This window comes from Schistocerca cancellata, chromosome 1 (genome assembly GCF_023864275.1).
Source record: "Schistocerca cancellata isolate TAMUIC-IGC-003103 chromosome 1, iqSchCanc2.1, whole genome shotgun sequence".
Classification (NCBI taxonomy): domain Eukaryota; kingdom Metazoa; phylum Arthropoda; class Insecta; order Orthoptera; family Acrididae; genus Schistocerca; species Schistocerca cancellata.
Window position 1 is genome coordinate 574511758 of NC_064626.1, and position 25548 is coordinate 574537305.

Genomic DNA, 25548 nt, shown 5'->3' on the forward strand with positions numbered 1-25548 from the left:
CTAAAATCCATGGAGAAGAAATAAAAACTTTGAGGTTCGTCGATGACATTGTAATTCTGTCAGAAGCAGCAAAGGACCTGGAAGAGCAGCTGAACGGAATGGACAGTGTCTTGAAAGGAGGATATAAGATGAACATCAACAAAAGCAAAACAAGGATAATGGAGTGTAGTCAAATTAAATTGGGTGATGCTGAGGGTATTAGATTAGGAAATGAGACGCTTAAAGTAGTAAATGAGTTTTGCTATCTGGGGAGCAAAATAACTGAAGATGGTCGAAGTAGAGAGAATATCAAATGTAGACTGGCAATGGCAAGGAAAGCGTTTCTGAAGAAGAGGAATTTGTTAACATCGAGTATAGATATAAGTGTCAGGAAGTCTTTTCTGAAAGTATTTGTATGGAGTGTTGTCATGTATGGAAGTGAAACGTGGATGATAAATAGTTTAGACAAGAAGAGAATAGAAGCTTTCGAAATGTGGTGCTACAGAACAATGCTGAAGATTAGATGGGTAGATCACATAACTAATGAGGAGGTATTGAACAGAATTGGGGAGAAGAGGAGTTTGTGGCACAACTTGACAAGAAGAAGGGATCGGTTGGTAGGACATATTCTGAGGCATCAAGGGATCACCAGTTTAGTATTGGAGGGCAGCACAGAGGGTAAAAATCGTAGAGGGAGACCAAGAGATGACTACACTAAACAGATTCAGAAGGATGTAGGTTGCAGTAGGTATCGGGAGATGGAGAAGCTTGCACAGGATAGAGCAGCATGAAGAGCTGCATCAAACCAGTCTCTGGACTGAAGACCACTACAACAACAACAACAACACATTTTTTCTGCAACTAAAGTAATTTATATGGTACATGTGAAATGAACATACTAATTCCTTAAATATAGTGATCAGAAGTGACAAGCAACAAGCTTGACTTGGTCTTGATGTGAGGCTGAATAGTAAGACATATCAACAGAACATAAATTCTTACAAGACATATCAACAATGGTTCTGATGTGGGTACTTCTACAGCATCTTGTCCTTATACTGGGTTGTAGGAGTGGCTCCAGGGGAACCTAAAGGAGGGGGGAAGGAGGGATGAGGAGATGCAGCTGGTGAATGAATAAGGTATGGCAATGTAGAAGGTGAATAGATACAGCTGCCGATGTGTTTCGGTGTATGTGTTTCTGTAATGACATGCAATTTGTTTTTAAAGTTTCAAAGCTCATGGTATTTAAAGGTATATGAAGAGCAGAAAGTTGCAAAATTTGTGTCAAAAGTAGAAACTTTTTAAGCATACAGAATAATTCATGCAATAACATTAAACTGTGCAGAAATGAAACCAGCTGGATTAACTCACTGAAAAATTCTAGACATAGTGCCGCCCCCCCCCCCCCCTACACACACACACACACACACACACACACACACACACACACATGAATCAACCTATCAATGGATCAACAATATAGCGTTTAGCTATTTACTGCCAAATTGCACGTCATTAGACAATTGTTTATCTACTGATAAATAAATTCTTCATTTATGTCCACATAACTTAAATAAGGCCTGTATCATCTAAAAGTAGTAATCTTGGCAAACATATGAAGCTGAAGTATTCAACTGATGAATTCCTAGGAAATAAGCCAAGTAATACCTTCAGTTTGGGAGGGACGTTTTGACATATCTGTACATCCAAAACAAACATATTACTTGACTTACTTCCCAAAATAAACTCATCAGCACAATTCGTCACAAAAGCCTGCATTCACATGAAGTATTAGAATTCTGCCCTCCACAACACGTCCTTGATCTCTAGAAGAACATAAATTTGATGAGACTTGTGGGAAAATGCATCTATGTACTCTCAAGTCCAGAAAATAAGTTATGTACCACAAAAGAGATACATATACTCTAAAACAACATCTGTGAACACAAAGCAAATGAACTTTAACAGAAGTCAAACCTGGAAACAATTAATAACATACAACATTCAAACACTACCTTAAACAAAACACGTGCTGGAATGGGGCGCCCTGGTAAGGCAAACAACTTCTCCACTCCACCAGTTTCCTTCCAGTGCATCAATCTCTTAGTTGGTGGGGCAAGATCTAATGTAGTGACTATGTCACTTGTATCTGAAAGCTGAGCTTTCATTTCTTCTCCAGAAATATTCTTAATTTCATCCACAATGAGCTTCCGTTTCCGCTTTGTCTTAGTAAAACCTGTAATGAATCAAGAATGTCCACATTTCAGTATGTTGACCATACAAAACACCATGGATAAGGAATAGTTTGAGCTCAACCCCCCTCCCAATCACACAAACATTCCACAACTACTAATTATTCTGCAATTACACAAAAGTCTTGCCTTTTAATGCAGAAGCATCAACAGGTGCTAATGCAAAGCTCTCTTCTTCGTTATGCAGGAGAGTTGTTTGATCTTGCTGCTGACCAGCAACGTCTTCCAATCCAGCTTCCTGCTGGAAAACTGATGGTTCAGGTACAGGTGGCGGCTGCATCATAGGCTCCGCAGATGCAGGCCTTTCTGGGACTTGGCCAGGGACAGGTGTTGCTGGCCTTGATTCCCCACCAATACTACTACAATAGAAATAACAAAAATCAATGTACACACATAAGAATCAAACACTACCATAGAAAATGAATTAAAAATAATAAAAATACTGTCAATTTACTTTTCATTAACTGTACCTCAAGTGTCGGCAGTGTAGGTTATCAAAATACACGTAACATGCATTTATAAAATCACAAAATGTTGCAGTAAAAAAACTACTAATTTAGCTTTTGCAGGGACATAAATATAGAGCTACAGCGAAACCATTCAATGAGTATCTAAATAATAAAAGCCATATTTTCGATCTACAATGATGCTGCATTAACTGTATACTCTTGAGTCACATTTTAGGGTTGCCAATAACTACCCAAAGTAATAACAGCTTGAACCACTTGATACGCTGCAAGTTACAATCATGTTCTCAAATGTGTCCACATCTATCTGGAGCCAAGCCGTCTGTAGTGCTTCCCACAGCTGTTGAAGGTTATGTGATGAAGGATTCACACAGAAAAAAACATTGATCAAGGATATTCTACAAATGTCAAACTGGATAAAGATGTATGAAATTTGAAGACCAGTGCAATGAAGTACATGGTAGTCCAAAGCAGTTCCGTAAACTGCACACATGGAGACCATGGTAGCCTGCTATGATCAAGTTTTTGGAACAGCCGCCACACAAAAAACTGATATGATAGTAAATTTTATTGATTATTGCTGATTTCAAACTCCTACAGTTATTTTCATCTGGCTCCAATACATATATAAGCTTATGGCCCACATGCCAATGATCATACTCCCATTGTCAGAAGAGTTCCAGGTGAGTTAAAAAAAATTGCATTTATCAAATAATGATCATAGCTCCTATCAAAGTAGTCCCCTTGACTATCTATATACACTAGACAACATTTCTAGGAGGTCTTGGAAGCAAGCAGTGAAATTTTCAACTGCAACACTTGTAAGCTCATTTGTCACAGGCCATTGTATATCTGTGATATCCTGATGAAGCTTTCCTCTCACTCTACTTTTCACTCCCAGAAACAAGAAAAAATTGCAGGGCGAGAGGTTGGGTGAATACGGGATGGCAATAACAGAATGTCTGGCCAGATACTTGGTAACAGATAAAGCAGTATGGGGTCTTGCATTGTAATGCAGTAAGAACCGGTCCTGAGTGTGGCACAAACCACAAGAGCTCAGTTCGCTGTCTGACCTGGAGGAACATACTAATCCTCTCCCATCAAAGAATGCTATCAATGTATTCTCTTTTCTTGAAGGTCGTTGTTTGACTTTTTTTTTAGGCTGGTGATCCACGAATTCCGTCATTCAGCACTCTGAAGCTTCGTTTGAGGGTCACAGTGGTAGCACTAACTTTCATACCAAGCAATAATCTTCAACAGAAATGTGGGATCACACCTGGCTCTATCCAGTAGTACAGCACAACTTCTTCGCCTTTCCTCTTTCTGTTCGTCTTTGAGGAACGAGTTTTGCATTAAATTTCTGCTTCCTTAAATCTTTGTGTAAAATTTTATGACATACATCATGGTTCAAATTAATTTCTTCTGATATTGCATGGACAGTTACATGATGGTTCTCTTGCAATAACTGCCTTACATGCACCACGTTTGCATCGGTGTGTGATGTAGACAGGTGACCAGCTCTGGGATTGTCTTGCACTGAATCTCTGAATTCACAAAACCTTTTGGGCCATTCGAAAATACAACTTATTCAAACTTCCACACCAGCACATGCTTGCTTAATCATTGTCCATGTTTCGCTAGGGGTTTTCCTGAGCTTAATGTTCACTCATTGCTCACAATTAGCATCCACTGTGTCACCGTAACTAATGTGCCAAGAACCCAAACGGTGTGTTGATAAGCACACCCCTGTCAACTTGTGTGTGTGTGTGTGTGTGTGTGTGTGGAAACATGGCCAAGGTAATTTCAAAGATGCACACATACCATGTAACATGAAAACATTTATTCCTTCTTAGTACAGCAAACTCAGAAATAAGGAAAACCTGTCCAGGAACTTTTCTGACAAAGGGGGTATTATATAAAAGACAGCTGTGAGCAATATGTACACACTGTTTCCTATTAATTCGCCAGTGCAGCAAATGACACACTTTAGTTGCAAGATTATTTAGGTGGTAATCATAACGTGATCCGACGCTGTATGGGCGATTCAACAGCAAGTTACATTTCAGTGGGTACTTTACAACTATGTGCATAGTCATCATAGGCTCCATTCACACAAACAATATGTTACTGCGAGCTCATGTCATTTTCTCACGTTACAGCAGTGTTGGCATAACAATGGAGACACACATACCACGGCAGTAACGCAGTGAGAGGATTGTGCTCACCAGCCATCGCTGCACTGCAGCGATCTCACTGATTGCCATGACTCATCTGTTGTTATTGGTGAATGTGGCAGTGCATGTGTGATTGCAACCTTCCATGGAGACAACTGGTTCGGATATTAAATTTTTCATTGAAGGGGTGAAAACATACCCTACAACATGGGACACAGCTCGGGAGGAGTATCAGGATAAGGTTAAGAATAGAGATGCATGGTTTCACGTGTGTCAAGTTTTGTGCGGGCTTTGTTGTGAAATCAAATCAGGAGAGAAATGATATACTGTGGGTAAACTATTGTGTGTCTGTGTTCTAGGGGTGGTGTTTTTTATTGAATGTGGCTATTTAAAACTGAAAACAGCACTAAGCAGCAAATGTTTTGCTCTCAGGTGAACAACCCTTCAGCTTGGTGAACAAATATTCAATTAATATATTTTATTAAGATATATTTTTCCCATGGGGAATGTTTCCCTCTAAAATATTCAATTAACAATTACAGTGTAAAGTAAATTATTTTACCGTGGCTCATTCAATGTAATCAATGCTTTACTGTACTACAACCACAAAACACATAATTGTACACATTTCAATAATGATAAAAACTGAATAGTCTTCCATGTTTGGGGATAAATCGATCCAGTATTCACTAAGATTGTTATGAAACAGATTTAGATACATTTGTCTTGCAATGGTAATTTGCCAGCTATGTCCATAAAGTAATCAGTACATTTTCTCTACTTTTAAGAGAACTCCTCTCTTGGGTTGATGGGATTTCATTGTTCAGATTACACAGTGTGCTTCTCAAATCCCTTGGCATTTTTCAACCACCTTTCCTCTGTGAATTTCAGTATGGACTCTTAGTGCAAAACTTTCTACACAGCTTTACCAACTTCCCTTACTATTTTATAAACTGTGGTGTGGCTGATTCTGTAGTGTTAAATCAGATGATTGCCTGATTCAACAATTTAAAGGACCTAACTATGAGGTCATCATATCCTCCTATCTGAGCAGGCGAGTCACCAAAACTACACAGAAAAGGTGTGCGAAATCTATGGAAAGAAAACCCTGATGTCTACCGGAGGCCCTCAAAGGCAGAAAATGTAATGGGGAGACACATCGCCAACCACTTAAAAGAGGTACCACCCAACGATACACAGAAAAGACTAGCAACATGGACAGGGTGAGAGAAGCACCGGAAAACACAGAAAGAACATCAAGTAAAAACACAACATGCAAGAAGGGTGAAGAAGAGCAAAATCAAGGGTAGGGCAAGGCTGGAGCACACCACCAAGCCCAGCCAGCCATTACCTGGTTGGGACAGAGGAGTTAACAGCACATCCTGCAAGCCCCTCAATGGGCTGACAAGGCTGAGGCACATTCCCTTACACAGTGGTAAAAACACTCTACAGGAATAAACCATAAAACCAAGTCAGCCGCTGAGCCATCACTCACTAACACCTGTGGTATCGAGTCAGGAATATTACGAATGCGCTGCAGAGCGGCTTGAAAAGTGTGGGCTACAGTCAAACGTGCACTACACTGACAGCGAGGCGGATCATTGTGACAGAGGAAATGACCATGAGTCAGCCTATTATGGCCAATGCCAAACTAGCAAAGGACGATGAAGTCCTTGCGAGAGGCCTGCATGAAGCACCAACACAATTATGTGATCCTGTTTATCGCCCATAGGTTGTTCAGCGAAATCATAACATGCCATTTCATACTCCAAATCCTTATAACTTCATGATATAACAAACTGAAGGTCAAGTTCTGGAATACTAATCTCAAGAAGTGGCTTGCCAGTAGCCAACTTGGGCAGTCTGTGAGCGAGTTAATTCCCTGGGATCCCAATGTGACCTGGGGTCCAGACATAGACCACCGAGCAGCCACACTGTTTTGAGGGCAAAAAAGGAAATCCTAGATAGTCAGAAGCAAGGGATCATGAGGGTAACACTGATCAAGACCTTGTAAACTACTCAAGAAGTCGTTACTGATGTAACGTCTATTAGCAAAGTAGTAACGAGAAAACCTTGTGTATCATATTTTGTTATTGTATAAAATTATGTATTTTTTTTAGTATTTATTTTAGATAATATCTGTGTCGGCGAGTACTGAAACCGCCACAGACGATAAATATCAAACAAAGATGAGAATGTGCAACTAGTATAAATAATACAGAGCGAACATTAATTTCTCTGTCTTCTTCTTGGAGTTAAGCGAGTAGGATAGCCTGTGACGTTGTGTTGTACGCTAGCGTAGCCTTCTTTTGTCAAGACTGAGAGATGTACGCCATTACGTACTCATTTTAAAGGTGTGTAATAGTTAACATATTTAAATGTTTTGAATAGAGTTATTTAAATGAAGCCTTGCATTATTATTTGTAATAGCTTGCTTGGCATATTATCCTATCCTTTTGAGACATTTTCAGTTATTTAAATATTATCCGTGGTATCGAGCTGCGCTACGAACGAACAAGCCGCTGCCGCGGCGTATTCAAACTACGTTAAATGAAATCTATCATACCGCAAAGAAGTGGGAAGGTAATAGTGAAATAAAATTATTTCTTTCAGCTTCCGGACTTGCAGAGCAGAGCAGCAGATTTTATGATGTGTTGCAGGTTGACGCGGGCTGCTGATAATATATATAACTAACAGTACAAAAAGATAATTTACCTTCGTAATATAATAGGAATCTTGCTGTGCTTGGTTCTGGTCTGGCAAACCTTATAGTGAAAACGTATTTTTCTCCAATAATAGTCTCATGTTCTTGTGCTAGTCGTGGTACTGAATGGTGTTTTACTGATAACCAAAATCCACTGCAAAATTTTGTTGTTGAACAATCATGCGGACTGTAACAGCAGTACTCATAACAAAGTAATTTTCATTTTCAATAACTGTAAAGTAGGGAAGATATGTTGACTTTTAGAGTGAGTTACAGTAACGAAAAATGTTCCTTTAATAGAAAGCCAGATACAGAACCAAGCACAGCAAGATTCCTATTACATTACGAAGGTAAATTATCTTTTTGTACTGTTAGTTATATATATTATCAGCAGCCCGCGTCAACCTGCAACACATCATAAAATCTGCTGCTCTGCTCTGCAAGTCCGGAAGCTGAAAGAAATAATTTTATTTCACTATTACCTTCCCACTTCTTTGCGGTATGATAGATTTCATTTAACGTAGTTTGAATACGCCGCGGCAGCGGCTTGTTCGTTCGTAGCGCAGTTCGGCACCACGGATAATATTTAAATAACTGAAAATGTCTCAAAAGGATAGGATAATATGCCAAGCAAGCTATTACAAATAATAATGCAAGGCTTCATTTAAATAACTCTATTCAAAACATTTAAATATGTTAACTATTACACACCTTTAAAATGAGTACGTAATGGCGTACATCTCTCAGTCTTGACAAAAGAAGGCTACGCTAGCGTACAACACAACGTCACAGGCTATCCTACTCGCTTAACTCCAAGAAGAAGACAGAGAAATTAATGTTCGCTCTGTATTATTTATACTAGTTGCACATTCTCATCTTTGTTTGATATTTATCGTCTGTGGCGGTTTTAGTACTCGCCGACACAGATATTATCTAAAATAAATACTAAAAAAAATACATAATACACAAGGTTTTCTCATTACTACATGATATGTCTTTTGCTAATAGATGTTACACTGATAAGGAAGGACTCACCTGTACAGCAACAGATAAGGTCAAAAGCACGAGAGATCACTACCAACTCCACAATGAAAAAACTGCAGCCATCTGCCAAGGAGTGGAGTTCATTACATCCTGCATGAACGTAAGCGAAGCCAATGTGACTGGCAACCACTGAACTATCATTGTACACTACTTCTGAACCCCAAAATGCGCAGAGCATGGAGAAGAATTGGCAGCGGAGGGCCTCAGGCAGAGTCGGGTCTTTCAGACCTTGTAAGAGATCAAGACAGAGCTGTGGACAGGGGATGTATCAGGGTGGTGTACGAGAGAAGAAGAGTTGGTAGTGGGGGAAACCAGGAGATCTGAAAAAAGGGACCGGATGAAGATGGCGTCTGTGACTGTAACCCCAGACCTGGTCTGTCATTGCTGGAGGCAGGCCTCTGTATCTGAGAACAGGATACGGTAGTTCGGGTGCTCCAGGGAGCAGCTGATGTGTAACACGTAAGTGATCAACTGTTATTGGTGTAGAATCCACAACTGTGGAACCCCAACCTCTGTTAGCAGGCTGATTACGGGGCTAGTCCGAAACATGTCAGTTGCTAGTCATCCTCCACAATGGTGTATTGGGTCCAGTACATATAATGTTGAAGGTGATGCTGAGTCATATGCAAGACTCTCATAATCTGGACATGACTGGACCAATGTTTTGTACAGTCAGAGCAAAGTAGAGTAGAGTAGGGTGGCCCATGCCTCAGCTGGTATTGCTGAGGCACTGACGAGTGTTGAGGTGTGACCAACATGTGTGCTTCACTACCAACATGTTTGCTTTAGTTGACGAAGATGGGAAAGCTATGTCAACTGGGCACAAAGACCAGTCCTAAAAAACGGGAGTCCACCACATTCAGGATCTGGTCATCAAGGCACAGACCCGCATGCGGATGCCCTATATGACAGTGACAGAAATATATAACACAGGTCTTGGCAGCCGAAAACTGAAAACCATGAGTGAGAGCTTATGCTCATTGTATGGCTTCCTGCAGCTTGTGTTCAGCAACACCCATCGGTAATGGAAAAAAAGAAGAAGGGTTATCAGTATACAACAAGGAGGGAGAACATAGGTTCCACAGCTGTCACCAGACCACTCATAGCAACTAAATTTGAATGACACTTAAAACAGACCCTTGAGGAACGACATTCTCTTGCAGATGGGAAGTGCTACAGGAGGCACCAACCTGTACCTGAAAACTGCAACATGAAGAAAGTTCTGGATAGGCGTCAGCCTGTAGCTGATAAGTGCAACACGAGAAAAAGTTCCGGATAAAAACAGGGAGCATGCCACCAAGGTCCCACTCATGTGTCAACATGTTGTGGTGCCATGTAGTATTTTAAGCTTTATGCAGATCAAAAAAAGACTGCAATAAGGCATTGACAACAGGCAAACACTGTTCGGATTGCAGATTTCAAGTGTATTAAATTATCTGCAGTAGAAAGGTCTGAGCACATACCCTATTTCAAAAATGAAATAACATTTCTTTCTCACCAGTGGGAAGGGAAGTGCCCCTTGCTCTAGGAACAGTTAAAAAAGGCAAGTATGCCGTTGGCTAGCCACTGAAAAGTGTTGAAGCATTTGGTTGAGCACCCGGCCCGTTTCAGGGCAAAGAGCAAGAGTATTGGTGAATTCACACTCTCTAAACAGGGTGTTATAAGACTCTGGGCAGTGGGAAATGAAAGACAAAGGGAGTTGTTCCAGACAGTGTTTGTGAAGACTGAGCGCAGGCAGATATTGGACCAAAGCTGAGGCCTGAGCAAAATGCTCAGCGATACGAGTCTGGGTGGGTGAGGATAACACTATTCAGGGAAATTCCCAAGACACTTGTAGGAGGATAGCACCCAAAAATGTGTCTGATCCTTTCTCATACCTGCAAAGAGGAAGTATGCGGCCCGATGGCAGTGACATATTGTTTCCAATAATTCTGTTTTTGGCATTTAATAAGATAACGGGCCCGGGCACAAAGATGTTAAAAGGCAAGGAGGGAGTTAGAGGGCACAACAGCAGTCTTTAATAGCCACAGAAATTTCTGGGATCCACGAGGGACAGTCTTCAGTCTGGGATAACCTAAGGAAGTGGGAATCACTGAAGCAGCTGTTGAATTCTGAACTCCCCATTCAGAGGAATCTAGGACTACAGATGGAAAGATAAATGGTTGAGAAAGTGCTGTGTCCCACACTAAAGTGAGTGGGATGTCCAGTGTTGTGGAGGCAGAGATCAAGCCTTGCCAGCAGGTATTCAACAATCCAACCCAGTCAGTGATCACAGTACCCCCCACATACGATTATGGGCATTAAAATCTCCAAGGAGAAGGAAGGGACGTGGCAGCTGTGTAAGGAGGGCAAGAAGAGCATGAAGCACAGGAGGCCAATCTGGAGGCAGATAAAGACTGCATCTGTTACCTCAGAGTCTAAACAGATCTCAATGGCCACCACTTCCAGTGTGGTTTGAAAATGAACCCACAAACTAACAATTTCCCTGCATACCGACATATAGAAACCACTGGAGGCTCGCAAAGGGCCGACGCGATTCTGGCAAGAGACTTGGAAAAAACGAAGATTCGCAAATGGGTATCCATGAAATAAGATTGCTGGAATACAACACAAGGCACAAATTAGACAGAAAGAAGGGATTGCAATTTTAGAAGATGACAATAGTAACGATTACAGTTCTTTTGAAGGAGAGCAGTACTAGAGTAAAAACTGACATTGAGCAGGCCAGAATCAATTACTGTGCGAAGTCAGTATCCATCACCGGTAAGGGTGTAGTGACATGCACGAATGGAAGAGACCAGACTCTCATTGATATGGAGGGGTCGACACCCACTCAGATGTTAGGAGGAGAGGAGGGTGGGGGTGGCTTATCCTGAGGCATATGCATCATCTTCTTCTCCTTTGGAGGATGTGAGGAGGTGTGGTTGGGAAGAGAGAGAGTGTGTTCACAGCAATATTGGGATCTGAAAGGGAATAAGTGGCTGTGAGGCCCACAGAGCATGAGTCCTGCATCCGACTTAAAGTAACAAGCTTCCTGTCCCCGGCAAAGAAGAAGCTTTCTTCTCCAGCCAAGAGCAAGGAACAGTTCCGTGAAAGGAGGGTGCAGGAACTACCAGGGAGGAGTAAAGGAAGGGAGACAGGATGGAGGTAAGTTGGAAGAAGGAGGAGGAAAGTGTGCAACAGAAGCAAAGACAGACATTCAAAGATACCAGGTGGAGATGGTCAAACCTCTGTCAGGCCTCCTGAATCTTCCTTTCTTTTTTATAGATTGGGCAATCTGGTGAGCGAGGAGAATATGGACTGCAACAGTTCACACACTTGGGCGGTGGTGTGCAAGGACTCCCCACAATGAGAGCGGCTGCAGCTGCCGCAAATAGGAGACACCTCACTCATGAAGATATGAGACTAAAACAGAGACACCAGCAACATCACATGGGAGGTGGGATATAGGGATTCATATCGCAATAGTAAACCAAAACGTTGACTTTTTCCGGAAGGGTACCCCCCCTCAAAAGCTAGGATGAAAGTACCGGTACCAATACAATTGTCCTTAGGACCTATCTGGATTCACTGGACGAAATAAATGCTGCACCGTGCCTGATTAGTTCGAAATTCCTCATCAGATTGGAAGAGGAGGTGCTTCTGGAAAATAAAGGCCTGTGTCATATTTAAGGAATCGTGAGGAATAATGCTCACCTTGATGTCTCCTAAGTGCTCGCAACCACAAAGAAGCTTACTGACTGGCAGAAGAGGTTCGAATCAGCAGGGAATCAGATCACATCTTATTAAGGGAGGCTACTTCCTCAAACTTATCTTCAATGTCTTCTACAAAAAAAGACTTCTCGGTATACACGGGACAGTGACAGCTCAGGTACAAGAAGTGTGATCCCTGTGTTGCCAGAAGGCTACATAACAGCCCCACCACATGGGCTAGCTACTGTGTACCATGCTGGTGACCTAGCAGGTGGCCGGGGCAGGGGGGAAGGGGGGGGGGGGAGTCGGAGCTAAGGTGAGGAAGAAGGGGACAGGAGAGGAACATATGCCAAAGTTGCTAGGTTGAGAGTTCTTCCCAAAATGGCTCACACTATGGAAACAATTTTGAAAGGGAGGCCAAACTCCCAAGGGAGATTTAAAAATAAATAAATAAATAAAAAAAGAGGGAGAATGGAAAAGCAAGATAAGATCATACACAGCAGTACCGAGGGAATAGCCAGGCTTGTCATAAAGGGAGAGACCAAGGGAGAAAGAGGAGGCGGAGTGGGATCAGCTAGGATGGGAAGAGGAGAATATGAGGATGAGAAAACAGCCTGGAAAGGAAGAGCGGTGGCAATAACGCAGAGCCCCGTGCGTGCGACACACATACCCACAAAAAGAGCTGTGCCCCTCCCACCCCCCTCCCCGGAGAGTTAATACAGATCAATCTGTGTACAGCCACTACTCAGATAATTAGAAAAGAAGAACTGTTAGCGATACTGCTGTTGCTTTACTGTTAATTCATAAAAGATTGTACATTCATTTCAAAATAAGGACTGTAGTTTAATCTTCTATTAAATCTACTCAGTGTCACAAACATTCTTTTCATCAGCTGTGAACTTAACGTCGGGTGAATCCAAAACTTTCTGTTGCACTTCTTAATGTGTTCTGTCTACGTGCATACTGGATGGCTTCCAATCAAGTACTGCTTCATGATTAACACTACGATGCTGCCGTGTGTGCACAGAAACAGTTTCCAAGTCTGCAATAATTACTCTCAGCTGGTGGTACAATGATTTTACACCAAAATAACAAGAATGTTCAATAAGAGAACTTCAGGATATAATTAAGGTCTTACCTGCGGCCACCCACTGAAGGGGGTCCTCCGAAGTGGTCACCCATGTCGTCATCACTATCTTGAGGCGCAGCAACCTCTGGTGGCTTCGGAGGCTCTTCCGGTGGCTGCAGTGAACTTGTCTCAACTGCAGGGACTTCTGCAGGCATGGGTGCCTCATCAAACAGGCCTCCTTCAAAAAGCCCACCAGCTGCAACAAAGCAAAAAACAAATCACGTACTTCATTTCACTAAAAAGTTTAAAGTCATGTCATAAATAATAGCGGTTAATACCCAGTTGTAGGCTAAGTCCTTAGATAAGAGCGCACTCAGGTTGGGGATAGAAATTGGCTTGTCACTTTCCTTGGAACCATCCCACTATTTGGCAAACCAATTTAGGGGAATCAAAGAATACAGAAATACGGAAGGTCAAACAGTGATCCGAACCACTGTCCTCACAAATGTGACTAAGGGGTCTTACCACTCATTACAGACAAACATTTTCTGAAAACTGTAATGAACAAATGCATCTTACAAACTAGTGGACAGTACTGATACTGAATGGCTCCTGTGCTACCTTGGAAAGTATAACTGTGATAATATATTGGTTTTTGTTCTGGCTTGCATTTAATTGTCGTAATGCAATAATGTAAAAGCCTGGATAAAATACAATATGTGATATGACTTAACAATCAGTCACTGTACACATATACAAGACGTGATTGCAGCTGTTATTTTTCTTCAGAAGTAATTGCTCAGACAATCCCAAGATCAAGCACTAAGCTCTAATCATTAGCATCTTGTATGTATGTTTATCAGTCACCCATTGCTTCTTGTATATGGATTAAGATTGATTGATTGCATTGTGAACCTAATGCTTGGAAGAGCCAACACAATTCAATGCACAACAACGTGCAACACTGATGAACTTGAGTGATACTAATACTACTGAATAACACAAAATAACTTGTGCCTAAAAATGGTTTATGATCTGAAACACAAAAATTTTGAATAATTCTGAAGAATCTGTAGTTTTAATAAGATGTGATGAATCAAAGATTCTCTCTTTTCCTAAGATTAAACATACTTTTTTCATAACTAATCAGCTAAATTGTTTACAACAGAAAATCAAAATTCAAAATCTTCGTTTTCAGCATTCACTTCTCACAAACATTAAGAAAATTACATAACTAATACACATGGTAAAAATAAATGAAACTATACCAATTATATCTTGCCCAAGATCTCTGCCAAAACCGTCATCTCTAATTGGGGCTTCAATCTGGCCAGCTGATGTTGAAGGTTGTGGTTCCTTTTCTTTTTCCATTGGTAAATGTTCCACTGGAGGACCATCACTGAACAACAAATTTGCCTGAAAATATAATCGCAACTGTTATGGGCAATGTACAAAAGATGATACACAAGCATTGGGAAACTATCACAGACTGTAACATTGTCGTACAGATGTAACACATAAGTCTACATCAAAACATTATTGATCACTGTGAGCTTGAACAAACAGAGATTCCTACACTATTACTTTGTGACACAGAAAGAAATCCCCAGCCTTTTCATTTATGCCCCTTGTGCTTGATCTACCAAGAGATGTTTATATATTATGAAAACCATTTCTGTTCAATAAAGACAGATCACAAAAGCTGTGATTAAAATGTTTAGCTAAAAATACTACTACAGTAAATATCTCCATGTCAACAATTACCCTGACAACAAAAGCTGTCAAACTGCAAAAAGTATAACAACTTATCAATAAAAATAGACTCAAGCAGTAAATTCTTTTAAAAGTATTTACGCTAATTGTAATTGCCAGTGTCAGCATATTAAATAAGAAACAAGTTTCCAAAATAACACACTGCTAAATATAATGCTTACTAACAGTTTGACGAGTGAACTGCCAGATTAAAAGCTTTAAAGTTTAAGACAAGTGTCCATTACTTCTCTGTTGACATTAAGAATGCAATATAGTTCAAGAATTAAGGTAAGTGACTTGTATTTTCTCCAATGTGTTTACATTTTCTCTGAAATTATCTGAGGTTGTAAAGATAATCCTCACATGGACAATGGATTTCCCCCAGTCTGTGTGCCTCCTATGAGATTATATTTTGTCATCATCTCTATTAGTTTTGGCTAATGATGTTGATACTATCAAAGCTAACTCCACCTCACATGGGAAAAGGGAGGGTGAGGGTGAGGGTGGGGGGGGGGGGTAAAGTTAAGTGTTTCACCATTGGCCAAAATTGCACTTCATTCTGAATTGATCCCTTAAGACATGGTGTATCATATGAACATTTTACTTAGTCTACACAATTCTTTCTATTTTTGTCTTGGTGGCTCAATCAGTGGTAAAGTGCCAGACTATGGATCTAAAGCTCATTGGTTCAATCCCTGGTCACTTCTGGGATTTCTTTATTTGTCACTTATTACATCTTTTGCCTTTGGCAACATTTGAAAATGTAAAAAACAGCAAACTGCATTGTGTTTTGGAGTCTGCAACAAACCATGTCTCCTACTATAAGTGGCTGGGTAAGACAGCACAAAGGTTGGAGGAAGGCAAGGGCATATCATCTCCAACAGGAACAGGCCAGTGGTGATTAAATCAACCATAAGGTTGTTGCAGTTTTACTTTACTTTGTGAGAAAGCCCATTCAATTAACTGTCTAATGTGGTTCCTGTGAGAAGCTGGATGACACAAAAAAATTCATTTCATGGTATCTTCACTAAACTAAATGTAGGTAGTATAACAAAACATTTTGCATTTTGTTGAACAATTACACATAAAAGCAGAAGCTAATGGCTGAGTGGACTTATCATTCTGAATTTACTGATTAACAAATGAATGGGCAATTCAAAATCTCAAGAATAATACTATTATTTTACGTGAATGACTGTTTCTTCCATTGCCACAGACCTGATCCAGAGATGGTTCGAGACTAGGAACATTTCTCATTAACTCTGGTGGTTCAGCGTCAAATCCCATGTCACCAAATCCTTCATCACTGGCCACCAAGGTAATACTCCCATAATCTTCTCGCATGGTGATCTCCTCAGCTCGTGACTGATTCAAACTAAACTGAGCCTCTATGTCAACATCACTGCAATAAATAAATAAATAAATAAATTACTGCTTCTAATGGAACACTGATATAACAGTAAAGGCTATGAATTAACACCTACATACACAACTGTACATAAATCTAATACACATCCACCTTACTAACAAATGGAAACAACTTGATCAGAACATAAATTTGTCGCAGCAGAATGTGTACAAAAATCCTTTTAGAGTATTTTCACTACCTTTACCTTCATGGTTTTTCCACGAGATATATATTGGAGGAATAAATATGCAGGATAATTTTTCTACAAACACTTTTTCTTTCAATTTTAAAAGTACACCCCATGATAATGAACAACATTTTTCTGTGTAGCATATTCCACTGGAATTTGATGAGCACTTCCATCAACTTTTCACACTTACTAAATGACCCCTGGATAAAATTTGCTGACCTTTGACTCTTCTATATTTTTCTCTATCGTCTGTACCCTAGAAGCAATACTCTAAATAACAGCCAACCACCTTCATAATTGTATACTTATATAGATATAGTGTCTGTTCTTTCGGACATGTCTAAAAGAACAGACACCATTGATGACCTGCAGTTGTCTAGAACTAAATTACAACTATATATTAACAACTTCAGCTGCTGACGGGTGTTGATATATATCAATGAGGACGAGTGAAAATGTGTGCCCCGACCGGGACTCGAACTCGAACCCAAGATCTCCTGCTTACATGGCAGACGCTCTATCCATCTCAGCCACCGAGGGCAGTGCGTCTGCAGGGAATATCTTGCACACGCCTCCCGTGAGACCCATATTCTCACCTTATATGTCCACACACTACATTCGTAGTGTCCCTGCCCAACACACTCATTACTCGAGGAAGACATTCTTACCAAGTCCTGTAAGACTTCGGGTAATATGTGTGCATCCACACAGAAGAGGAAGGTCATGGCCGGCATTTCCAGAACTATGTACTTAAATGGATATGGTGTCTGTTCCTTCGGACAAGCGTGGTCCAAAATAGGCCCATTCGAAAACGGGGCAAAAATCAATAGTTGCCTTATGAAAATGGGTTAAAAGGTGGACTTGTCCAGTTTTGAACCTAACTACTGGATCTGACCCCTTCTGAATATAAACCAGACTGTATCCACATACTTCTTACATTAGTTTCTGCTATAATTTTTAAGTAAATAGTTAACAATTTATGTCTCATGTGCTTTTGTTTTAAGAATGACCCTATTGACAGTCAATATAACATAAAAATAAAATACAGGAAGGAAAAACATTGCATGAACATGAATCTTAGTACTGGTTGCTCTTGAATGAAAAAGACATACTTAATAAGTTGCATACATTTACATTTCTTTCGTGTGCCTTGTTTGGAAGCACATCTGACATTAATTTCCATTTTCAGAAGAAAAAACCAATTCAAGATTTAACAAAAACACACACACAGTATGCAAGCAAAGAGAACAAGATGGGTGCCACATACAAAGTCTTAAGTTATGATTTGCTACTGATGGAATGGGCCACTTTTCAAATACTTGCTAGGAATTGGCCACTCTTGAAGCATTGCAGCGCTTTCAAACAGCTTTCTAAAGCAATTTTATGAATTTTTGACACTCTGTGAGGCTACTGTCTGACTCAGCGCAAAAAATGCTATAAGAAAATATGGCTGTCAGGTTGGGAGGGGGTTGATCGGACTTGGCCGCCTTTGGTACTGACCTCAAATTATCAGTCCTTTCGGAGCAACTTTCCAACATGAGTCTTTCTCATCTACACAACTTTGCTCTGCACATACTGGCTAAAGGTGTATTGTACTTAAAATGTTTTAATATATTTAAATTAATAATGTAAGAAACAGAAGGTAAAAGAAATTAATACATAAGCAACAACCATGACATGTGAATCAGAAACTATCATATGAAAGAGTGCCTACAGTAGTAGGAAAGCAAGTACTCAATAAAAGTACCGGCTAGCATATTATGAATATTTTGTCTTTTTAAAAGTTGTATTACTTTCTTTCTTCTTTTTACACATCATTCAATTCCAAAACATAAAATCATCTTTGTTTCTAACTGTCTCATGTTGTTGCTTACCTGATTTCTTTCTTTCAAGCTATATCTGGGAGGCAGCCCACTATTAAAACACCTCATCTAAGAAGCAGAGGTCCCCAGCAGTTGGATCAACTTTTCGAGACCATTTACACGGTTATGTAGGTTAAGATCCCAGGTATCACACACTGCTGCCAGTCACTCTGGTTGGCCCACATTTGCAAGTTACCGACAGGGGAGGGGAATGGATTTGTGTGGCAGTCAATAGTGTTATAAAAGTTGCATCAAATAGTCTGGTTGTGTGGTTTAATGGATAGGACAGTAGCTTCACATGTAAGAGATTGTGGGGTTCGAACTTTATCAGGTGCAGTAATTCTTTTTATTTTTAAATCTTTATCGAAATGACTGATCATCTTTATTCAGTCAATTGGTTTTAATGTAATGTTTCATTTCTTTCTATTCCTTTGTCACATTATTTCAATCATCATACAAACTTTTTTCATTTTTGTCCATACCATTCTTTTTCCAAACGGAATTTAATTATATTTACCTATTATAATATTCAATTATTTGAAAATTCCTATCTATCAGTTAAAAAACAAAAGACCACATAATCTATTTATACTGACTGTGCAGTGGTGTGAAAACTGTATTTTACATTTGTGCAATTTTTTTTCATGGTAATGATCACATAAACATTTAAAACATAGCCCAAATGCCTACTGCATTATGGACAAAATAATGCAGATGATGATTCAAATGAAAGAAGGGTTTTTGCGTAAAACGAAATTCAAACAAAATGAGAAATAGATATAATCAACACAATAATGTGTGTGTGTGTGTGTGTGTGTGTGTGTGTGTGTGTGTGTGTGTGTGTGTGGGGGGGGGGGGGGGGGGAGAGAGAGAGAGAGAGAGAGAGAGAGAGAGAGAGAGAGAGAGAGAGAGAGAAGGAAGAAATTAAATTAATGCATAAAATTAATTAAAAACATATGAATAAAGATGGAAAAAAAGATGATAGGAACAAAAATGAGAGTAAATGAAGACGTTGATATTATGATTAAAATGATGTGCCAAACGAATTGAAATAAAAAAATACATTTAAATCAATTACCTGAATAAAAATAAAGAATTAAAAACAAAAAACATCGCTGCACCTGGCGAGATTCGAATCTACAAATTCCTACGTGTGAAACTATTTCACCGCTGAGGAAACCTCATTACGTGACTTTAGTTCATTATTTGTTTTCCTGTGGAACCTGTAGTTACTATATAAAAGCTTAAACAATTCTGTATGTGAGTTAATAAAATACACCCAGTTTGTTCACATCACATGAGAATACATTGAGCTTTAAGAGTAATTTACAACTAAAACCCTCTTGGTGATGCACAACACAGCTGTAGTGAAACATGAAGACCTTTATTTCAGTCTGTAAAAATGTACACTTGTAGGTACTATGCTATGAAATTATTAACATTTAAGTGAATATATAATTCTCCAACATCAACGTACATCCATGAACGTGTATGTCAGACTTGTTTACGGAATGGCTAGGCAAGCCAGAGGGCTGTACGTTGCTCGTCACCTGGGAATTGAACACTCATAATGAAATAGGGTGGTCAGACACCATAATAAGGTGTTAAGTGCAAACAAAGTGTTGTCTTCTGAGGATTCACCATTGTTACATTTCGCATAGCCTTAGATGCAAATGTGTAAGGTGCAATGCCTGAAGCAGAGAATAATTCTTTTTAAATTGGTGAAAAGTAGGAGGATGAGCAGATTAGGAACTTCAAAGTGAATGTCAGACATACCAACAGCATTTTACAATGTGGCAGAGCAGGATGCCTATATGTTTATGGTATGAAATGATGTCTTGGGATGCCAGTGCTTCAAGGTTCTAAATACAACAACAACAAAAAGTGAGTTTAAAACAACATTACAATACCTTCCATGTACAACATTATCAACATCTGGAAGGCAAAGAGCAAGCAGCAGAGGTGCAAAAACTAAAGAAAACATAGATGATGCGACCAAAGTATTCATAATCATGTGAGAGAGAAAAATATGTCTGAATAATTTTCCTCAATATTTTCACTATGAAATTATTCCCTCCACCTAGGATGAACATTCAATAAAAGTATGTCCAATTCGAGCAACTTGCTTTTCAGACTGTCAAAGCATTGCACCATTTTGCTTAAGGACTGATTCTTGATACATTTACGGGAAACACTAAAATAGTTACCCATTGCACAGGAGATTTTTGAAATATATAAAGAATTTATACAGTAAGAGTATGAACAAAAGAGAACTGACGTTTGTGGTGACTCGTACATCGCCAGTTCAAAGCCATATTGGAAGATTTAGAAAGTAGTTGTGGTGATGTGCCACATCACAGTGAAATACACTGGCTGATTCAAAGTAAGAGAGATTTTTTGAGCTTTGGGGCGAAATAGGTAAAATTATGGGTATGACTTGTAAGCCTGTCACAGACCTGAAAAATGAACTTTGGATAGCAGATTTACTCTTCCCCCATGACATTACGAATTGCATGAATGTCTTGAATTTATCATTGCATAGTAAAAACACATTAAAAGTCAGGAGTATGATTGCATTCAAGGATTCAAGACGCAACTTTCTTTGTGGAATGGGCAGCTAGGAAATGGGACTAATCATTTCTCTAAGATGTCATCTTTAACAACGGGAGCAGAATTGAAATATGCTCATCGATCTTTTCCACAAATATGAATTCTGTTTCAAGGATTTTTAAAAGTTAAACGACAACTTTCATGTACTTTCATTTCCCTTTTCAGTTGATGTTGAGAATGTGGAAACTTAAGGACACTTGGAGCTTATAATGCAACAAGCATGGTAAGTTTCACAACAATGAAATCTGTTAGAATTTTATAAGACTTTTCCTCAACACAAATTTCCATGACTTTTTGCAGCTATGATTAAGTAATGTTGGGATCTACATACTTGTGTGACCACCTTTTTCCAAAATGAAGAGAAAGGAATCTGCCACAGAAGCTCACTGACATAAATCAACTTTAAGACTGTCTTTGAGTTAGCAGTGCTCAGAAAGTGGCAACAGACATTGATGCTTTAGCAAAAATAAAAATAAGCAGTATTCATTGGTTTCCTGTGTTTTTATGTTTGAATAAAATTGTAATGAAATACTAGTTGTCAATTTAAATTTCTTTCGAAAATGGCAATCAACATCAGACTGCATCGGTTGTAGGCAATATCATATTTTGTACTTAGCTGCCCAAAGTTCTTCACTTCATAGGAATATTAAGAGAGATGTAAGTTTCATGTCATTGGAAAATAAATTTGCCATGAAATACATTAATGAGCCACTGTGGAGTCATACATCTTCCCACAGAATTCCATTAGTGATCGTAGAATTGGGCTCACATTGGAAACAGTTTCTCTTGCTGAACTACCATGCTTCAATCCCTCCCTCCACCATTAGTTATTGCGAGCAGGTGCTGGTTGCTCACTGCTGACACATGAGTACAAGCCAGCTCACACAAGTCTGATTTGTGGAGAGGCCAGCTTAAGGTGATTAAGAGAACTTTTTCTGATTTGCAGTGCACATATGGCAGTGAAGAATATTCCTTGAACACAAGTGAACAAGCGGATATTTCTATGGGCCAGCCAATTTCACAGTGAAGGTTTTAGAATAATTCAAAGTGAGTCTTCACTCAGTAACATGGAAATATACAGATCATGCAATATTAGATGGTGGTGACTTTAACCTAGCGATTCGAGATTGGGACACGTACAAGTTCAATGCATGTGGCACATACAGTCTTGTGAAGTAGCTTTGAATGTGTTTTCCAAAAACAGTCTTCAGGAGCTAGCACAACATGCCCATATGCAAGGAAATATTTCAGACATTTTAGTTACAAGCAGGCCTCATCTTATAGACTATGTCAATACTGAGAAACAGATTAGTGATGAATACGAGACAGCAACGGTGGTCACTTTAAAAAACACCAACAAGGCTAGAAGGGTATATTTGTTAGAGCAGATAAGCAGTTGTTAGCATCCCATTTAAGACAATTAATCCAGATAACCCTGACGTCCTTCTGGAAGGACGATGTCACTCACTGTTGAAATTATTTATTTTTGCGAATAACGCATTGTTGCAACAGACTGTGACGCATTGTTATATGAAGTAGGCAGAGTCAGCTGCGCGCTGCGACAGTCAGTTTGACGGTGTCGTTCATAGTGAGTGAGAAACTGTGCCTTGAAAATAGGGCCGATTTTACCATGGACAAACTGACTGACCTTGTCATCGATGGGTATGTATATTTTCTTTCATATTGCGTCAATAATTCTGAAACTTGTCATATAATATCGTAAAGAATTAACCTATATTACTTATGGGTTCATATTACGATTGAAAGTTTTCATCAGTTGTAAATCAATAATGTTTTCAACTGTCCTTCCAGAAGGACGTCAGCGTAATATGTTGTTATTTTGTATTCACAGGAAACGATGTACACTGATGGAACTTTTGGACATGTTAGAATCAAAAGATGAGGAAATACCTAACACTGGTGTGAATGTAACATTACACCCTCCTCTAAATTCAACTGATGATGTAATAGATGAAGATTCGGGTGCTGAAGAAAATCCAAGTGTAGATAAATTACCAGCAAGTCAGCTCAATGCTACTGTGCTTTGTGATTTGGCCATTTTTACCAATGGTAATGCTGTGAATGCAACAAGGGAACAATCCTTCAACTCTGATGTTGTTCCAGGACCCTTCAGCAGTACAAAAACAGCAACAATAACAACAACAACCACAAACAAACCAGCAAGGCTATCAAAGAATAAAGTTCTAAACCTCAAGAAATATAACTGGAAAAGTGGTGAAATAGTTAATCCAACACCTGTATGGCCTCTAATGTTCACAGTTGGAATGAAGAAAGGGCGATCACCACTTGAATATTTCCAACAGTTTTTTGATAACAAAGTGCTTCTAATGATGGTCACTTACACAAATCAGTACGCCGCCAAGAGAAATAGACTAGGTGATTGTTCAGAAGATGAGATGTTGGTGTTTATTGCAATACTTCTGCTAAGTGGATATGTAACAGTGTCACACAGAAAGATGTACTGGCAATCAGATAAAGACATTCACAACGACGTCGTAACAAATGCCATGTCCAGAAATCGATTTGACTTTATCTTTTCCAACTTGCATGTATGCAACAATAAAAATTTAGATAAATCAGACCGTTTTGGGAAAATCCGCCCATTACTGTGTATGCTGAATGATAGATTCAAACAATTTGCGCCCCACGTGCGGCATCATTCTGTCGATGAATCGATGGTCCCATACTTCGGAAATCACGGGGGCAAACAATTCATAAAAGGGAAACCAATCCGATACGGGTTCAAATTTTGGTGTGGAGGCACAAGTGGTGGATATATTATTTGGCTCGAACCCTACCAAGGTGCTGGCACGTGTAGTAAGGATTATGAAATGAAAGGTATCGGGCACGGTGTGGTAATGACTTATGTTGACCAGTTACTTCCACATGTTCCATATCGAATACACTTTGATAACCTCTTCACCAGCATTGAACTACTACATGACCTAAAAGAGAGGGGCGTGGAAGCAACAGGAACAATAAGAGGAAACAGAGTTAAGAATTGTACTCTATCACCTGTAGAAAAAATGATAAAAGAAAATAGAGGATCGTATGAAGTTTGTTCTGACTCAGCATCCCGGATTTCCATTGTACGTTGGAATGATAACAATTTTGTTACTATAGCCGCCAACTTTGACAGAGTGTAACCACTACGCTCTGTAGCAAGATTTTCCAGGGAACAAAAGAAAAGGATTAGCGTGCCTCAACCTAAGTTATTACACTCCTACAATACTCATATGGGAGACATAGCTGACCAAAATGTATCCCTATATAGATGCTCTATAAGAGGGAAAAAGTGGTATTTCCAAATCATTGTACATTTTATAGACTTGCAGAGCAGAATGCCTGGGATCTTTACATGCACAACGAAGAACCCATAGATCATCTGACATTTCGTCGTCGAATTGTCACTGCAGTTCTTGAAAGTCACAAAAGATTCACTACCAGCAGAGGACATCCTAGTACGAGGGCAAAACTAGATTCTAGATTTGACGGAAGAGAACATTATGTTGCTGAATTACCAACGGATGAGGTAACAAAAAAAGAAGAAGCAGCTGAAATGTTGAAGTTGCCACAAAAAAAACTACTACTATGTGCATAAAATGTGACGAACCACTTCATGTTTGTTGCTTTTTGTCTTATCATACTAGTGCATAAAATATGTGTATAGGTTATTTTCTTGGTTTTTTGTATTAATTAGCTGTTTTAGACTATAATTCAAATTTATTTATGTTTATTTGAAAGTATAAAAACCGAAACAAGTTAATTGTGCAATGTCATATACTTTAAAAACATGTTCCCTTATTGTCCTGACGTCCTTCTGGAAGGACACCCATTTTTGGAAATACTAAATAAAAATAAATACTCAAAATTGTTTTTACTTCTTCCTTACAACCATGTGAATGAATGTAGATAAGATATAAATCAATTTTGAAAAGAAAAAAAAAAAAGAAAAAAAAATCAGGACTATCTAGGTTAATGTAAAACAGTTAGTCCTACATAATGGGCGTAGAGGAATTATAGGCAAAGTTTAAATTGACTGTAATTCACATTCTGGAGAAGTATTGAGGAGAAGTAGATTAGAAGATCAATGTGTGATGCCAGAAAATTTTGTTTCTATGCAAAATTGCTAAGTGGGTCAAAGGCTGCTATACAGTCACCCATTGACCAGTGTGGTGTAGCAACAGAAGACGGAGGGGGGGGGGGGGGGGGGGGGGGGGTTTGAAGTTATAAATGTCACATTTAAGAAATCATTCACCAAGGAGGATCATACAACATACTGTTGCGGCAGGTCCAGATAGAATCCCAATTCAGTTTTACAAA

The 25548-nt window shown here is 39.3% G+C and overlaps 1 protein-coding gene across 3 annotated transcripts in view; it reads right to left on the reverse strand.

Annotated features, from left to right (window-relative positions):
* LOC126181811 (double-strand-break repair protein rad21 homolog) overlaps window positions 1–25548 on the reverse strand; it is a 67480-nt gene that overhangs the window by 29259 nt on the left and 12673 nt on the right. For all 3 annotated transcript variants that reach the window (XM_049924802.1, XM_049924803.1, XM_049924801.1), the window contains exons 4-8: window positions 16353–16536; window positions 14651–14798; window positions 13452–13638; window positions 2361–2590; window positions 1995–2215 (exon numbers count right to left, since the gene is read on the reverse strand). In XM_049924802.1, coding sequence (XP_049780759.1) covers window positions 1995–2215; window positions 2361–2590; window positions 13452–13638; window positions 14651–14798; window positions 16353–16536 — 970 coding nt within the window. The remainder of the gene's footprint in view (window positions 1–1994; window positions 2216–2360; window positions 2591–13451; window positions 13639–14650; window positions 14799–16352; window positions 16537–25548) is intronic.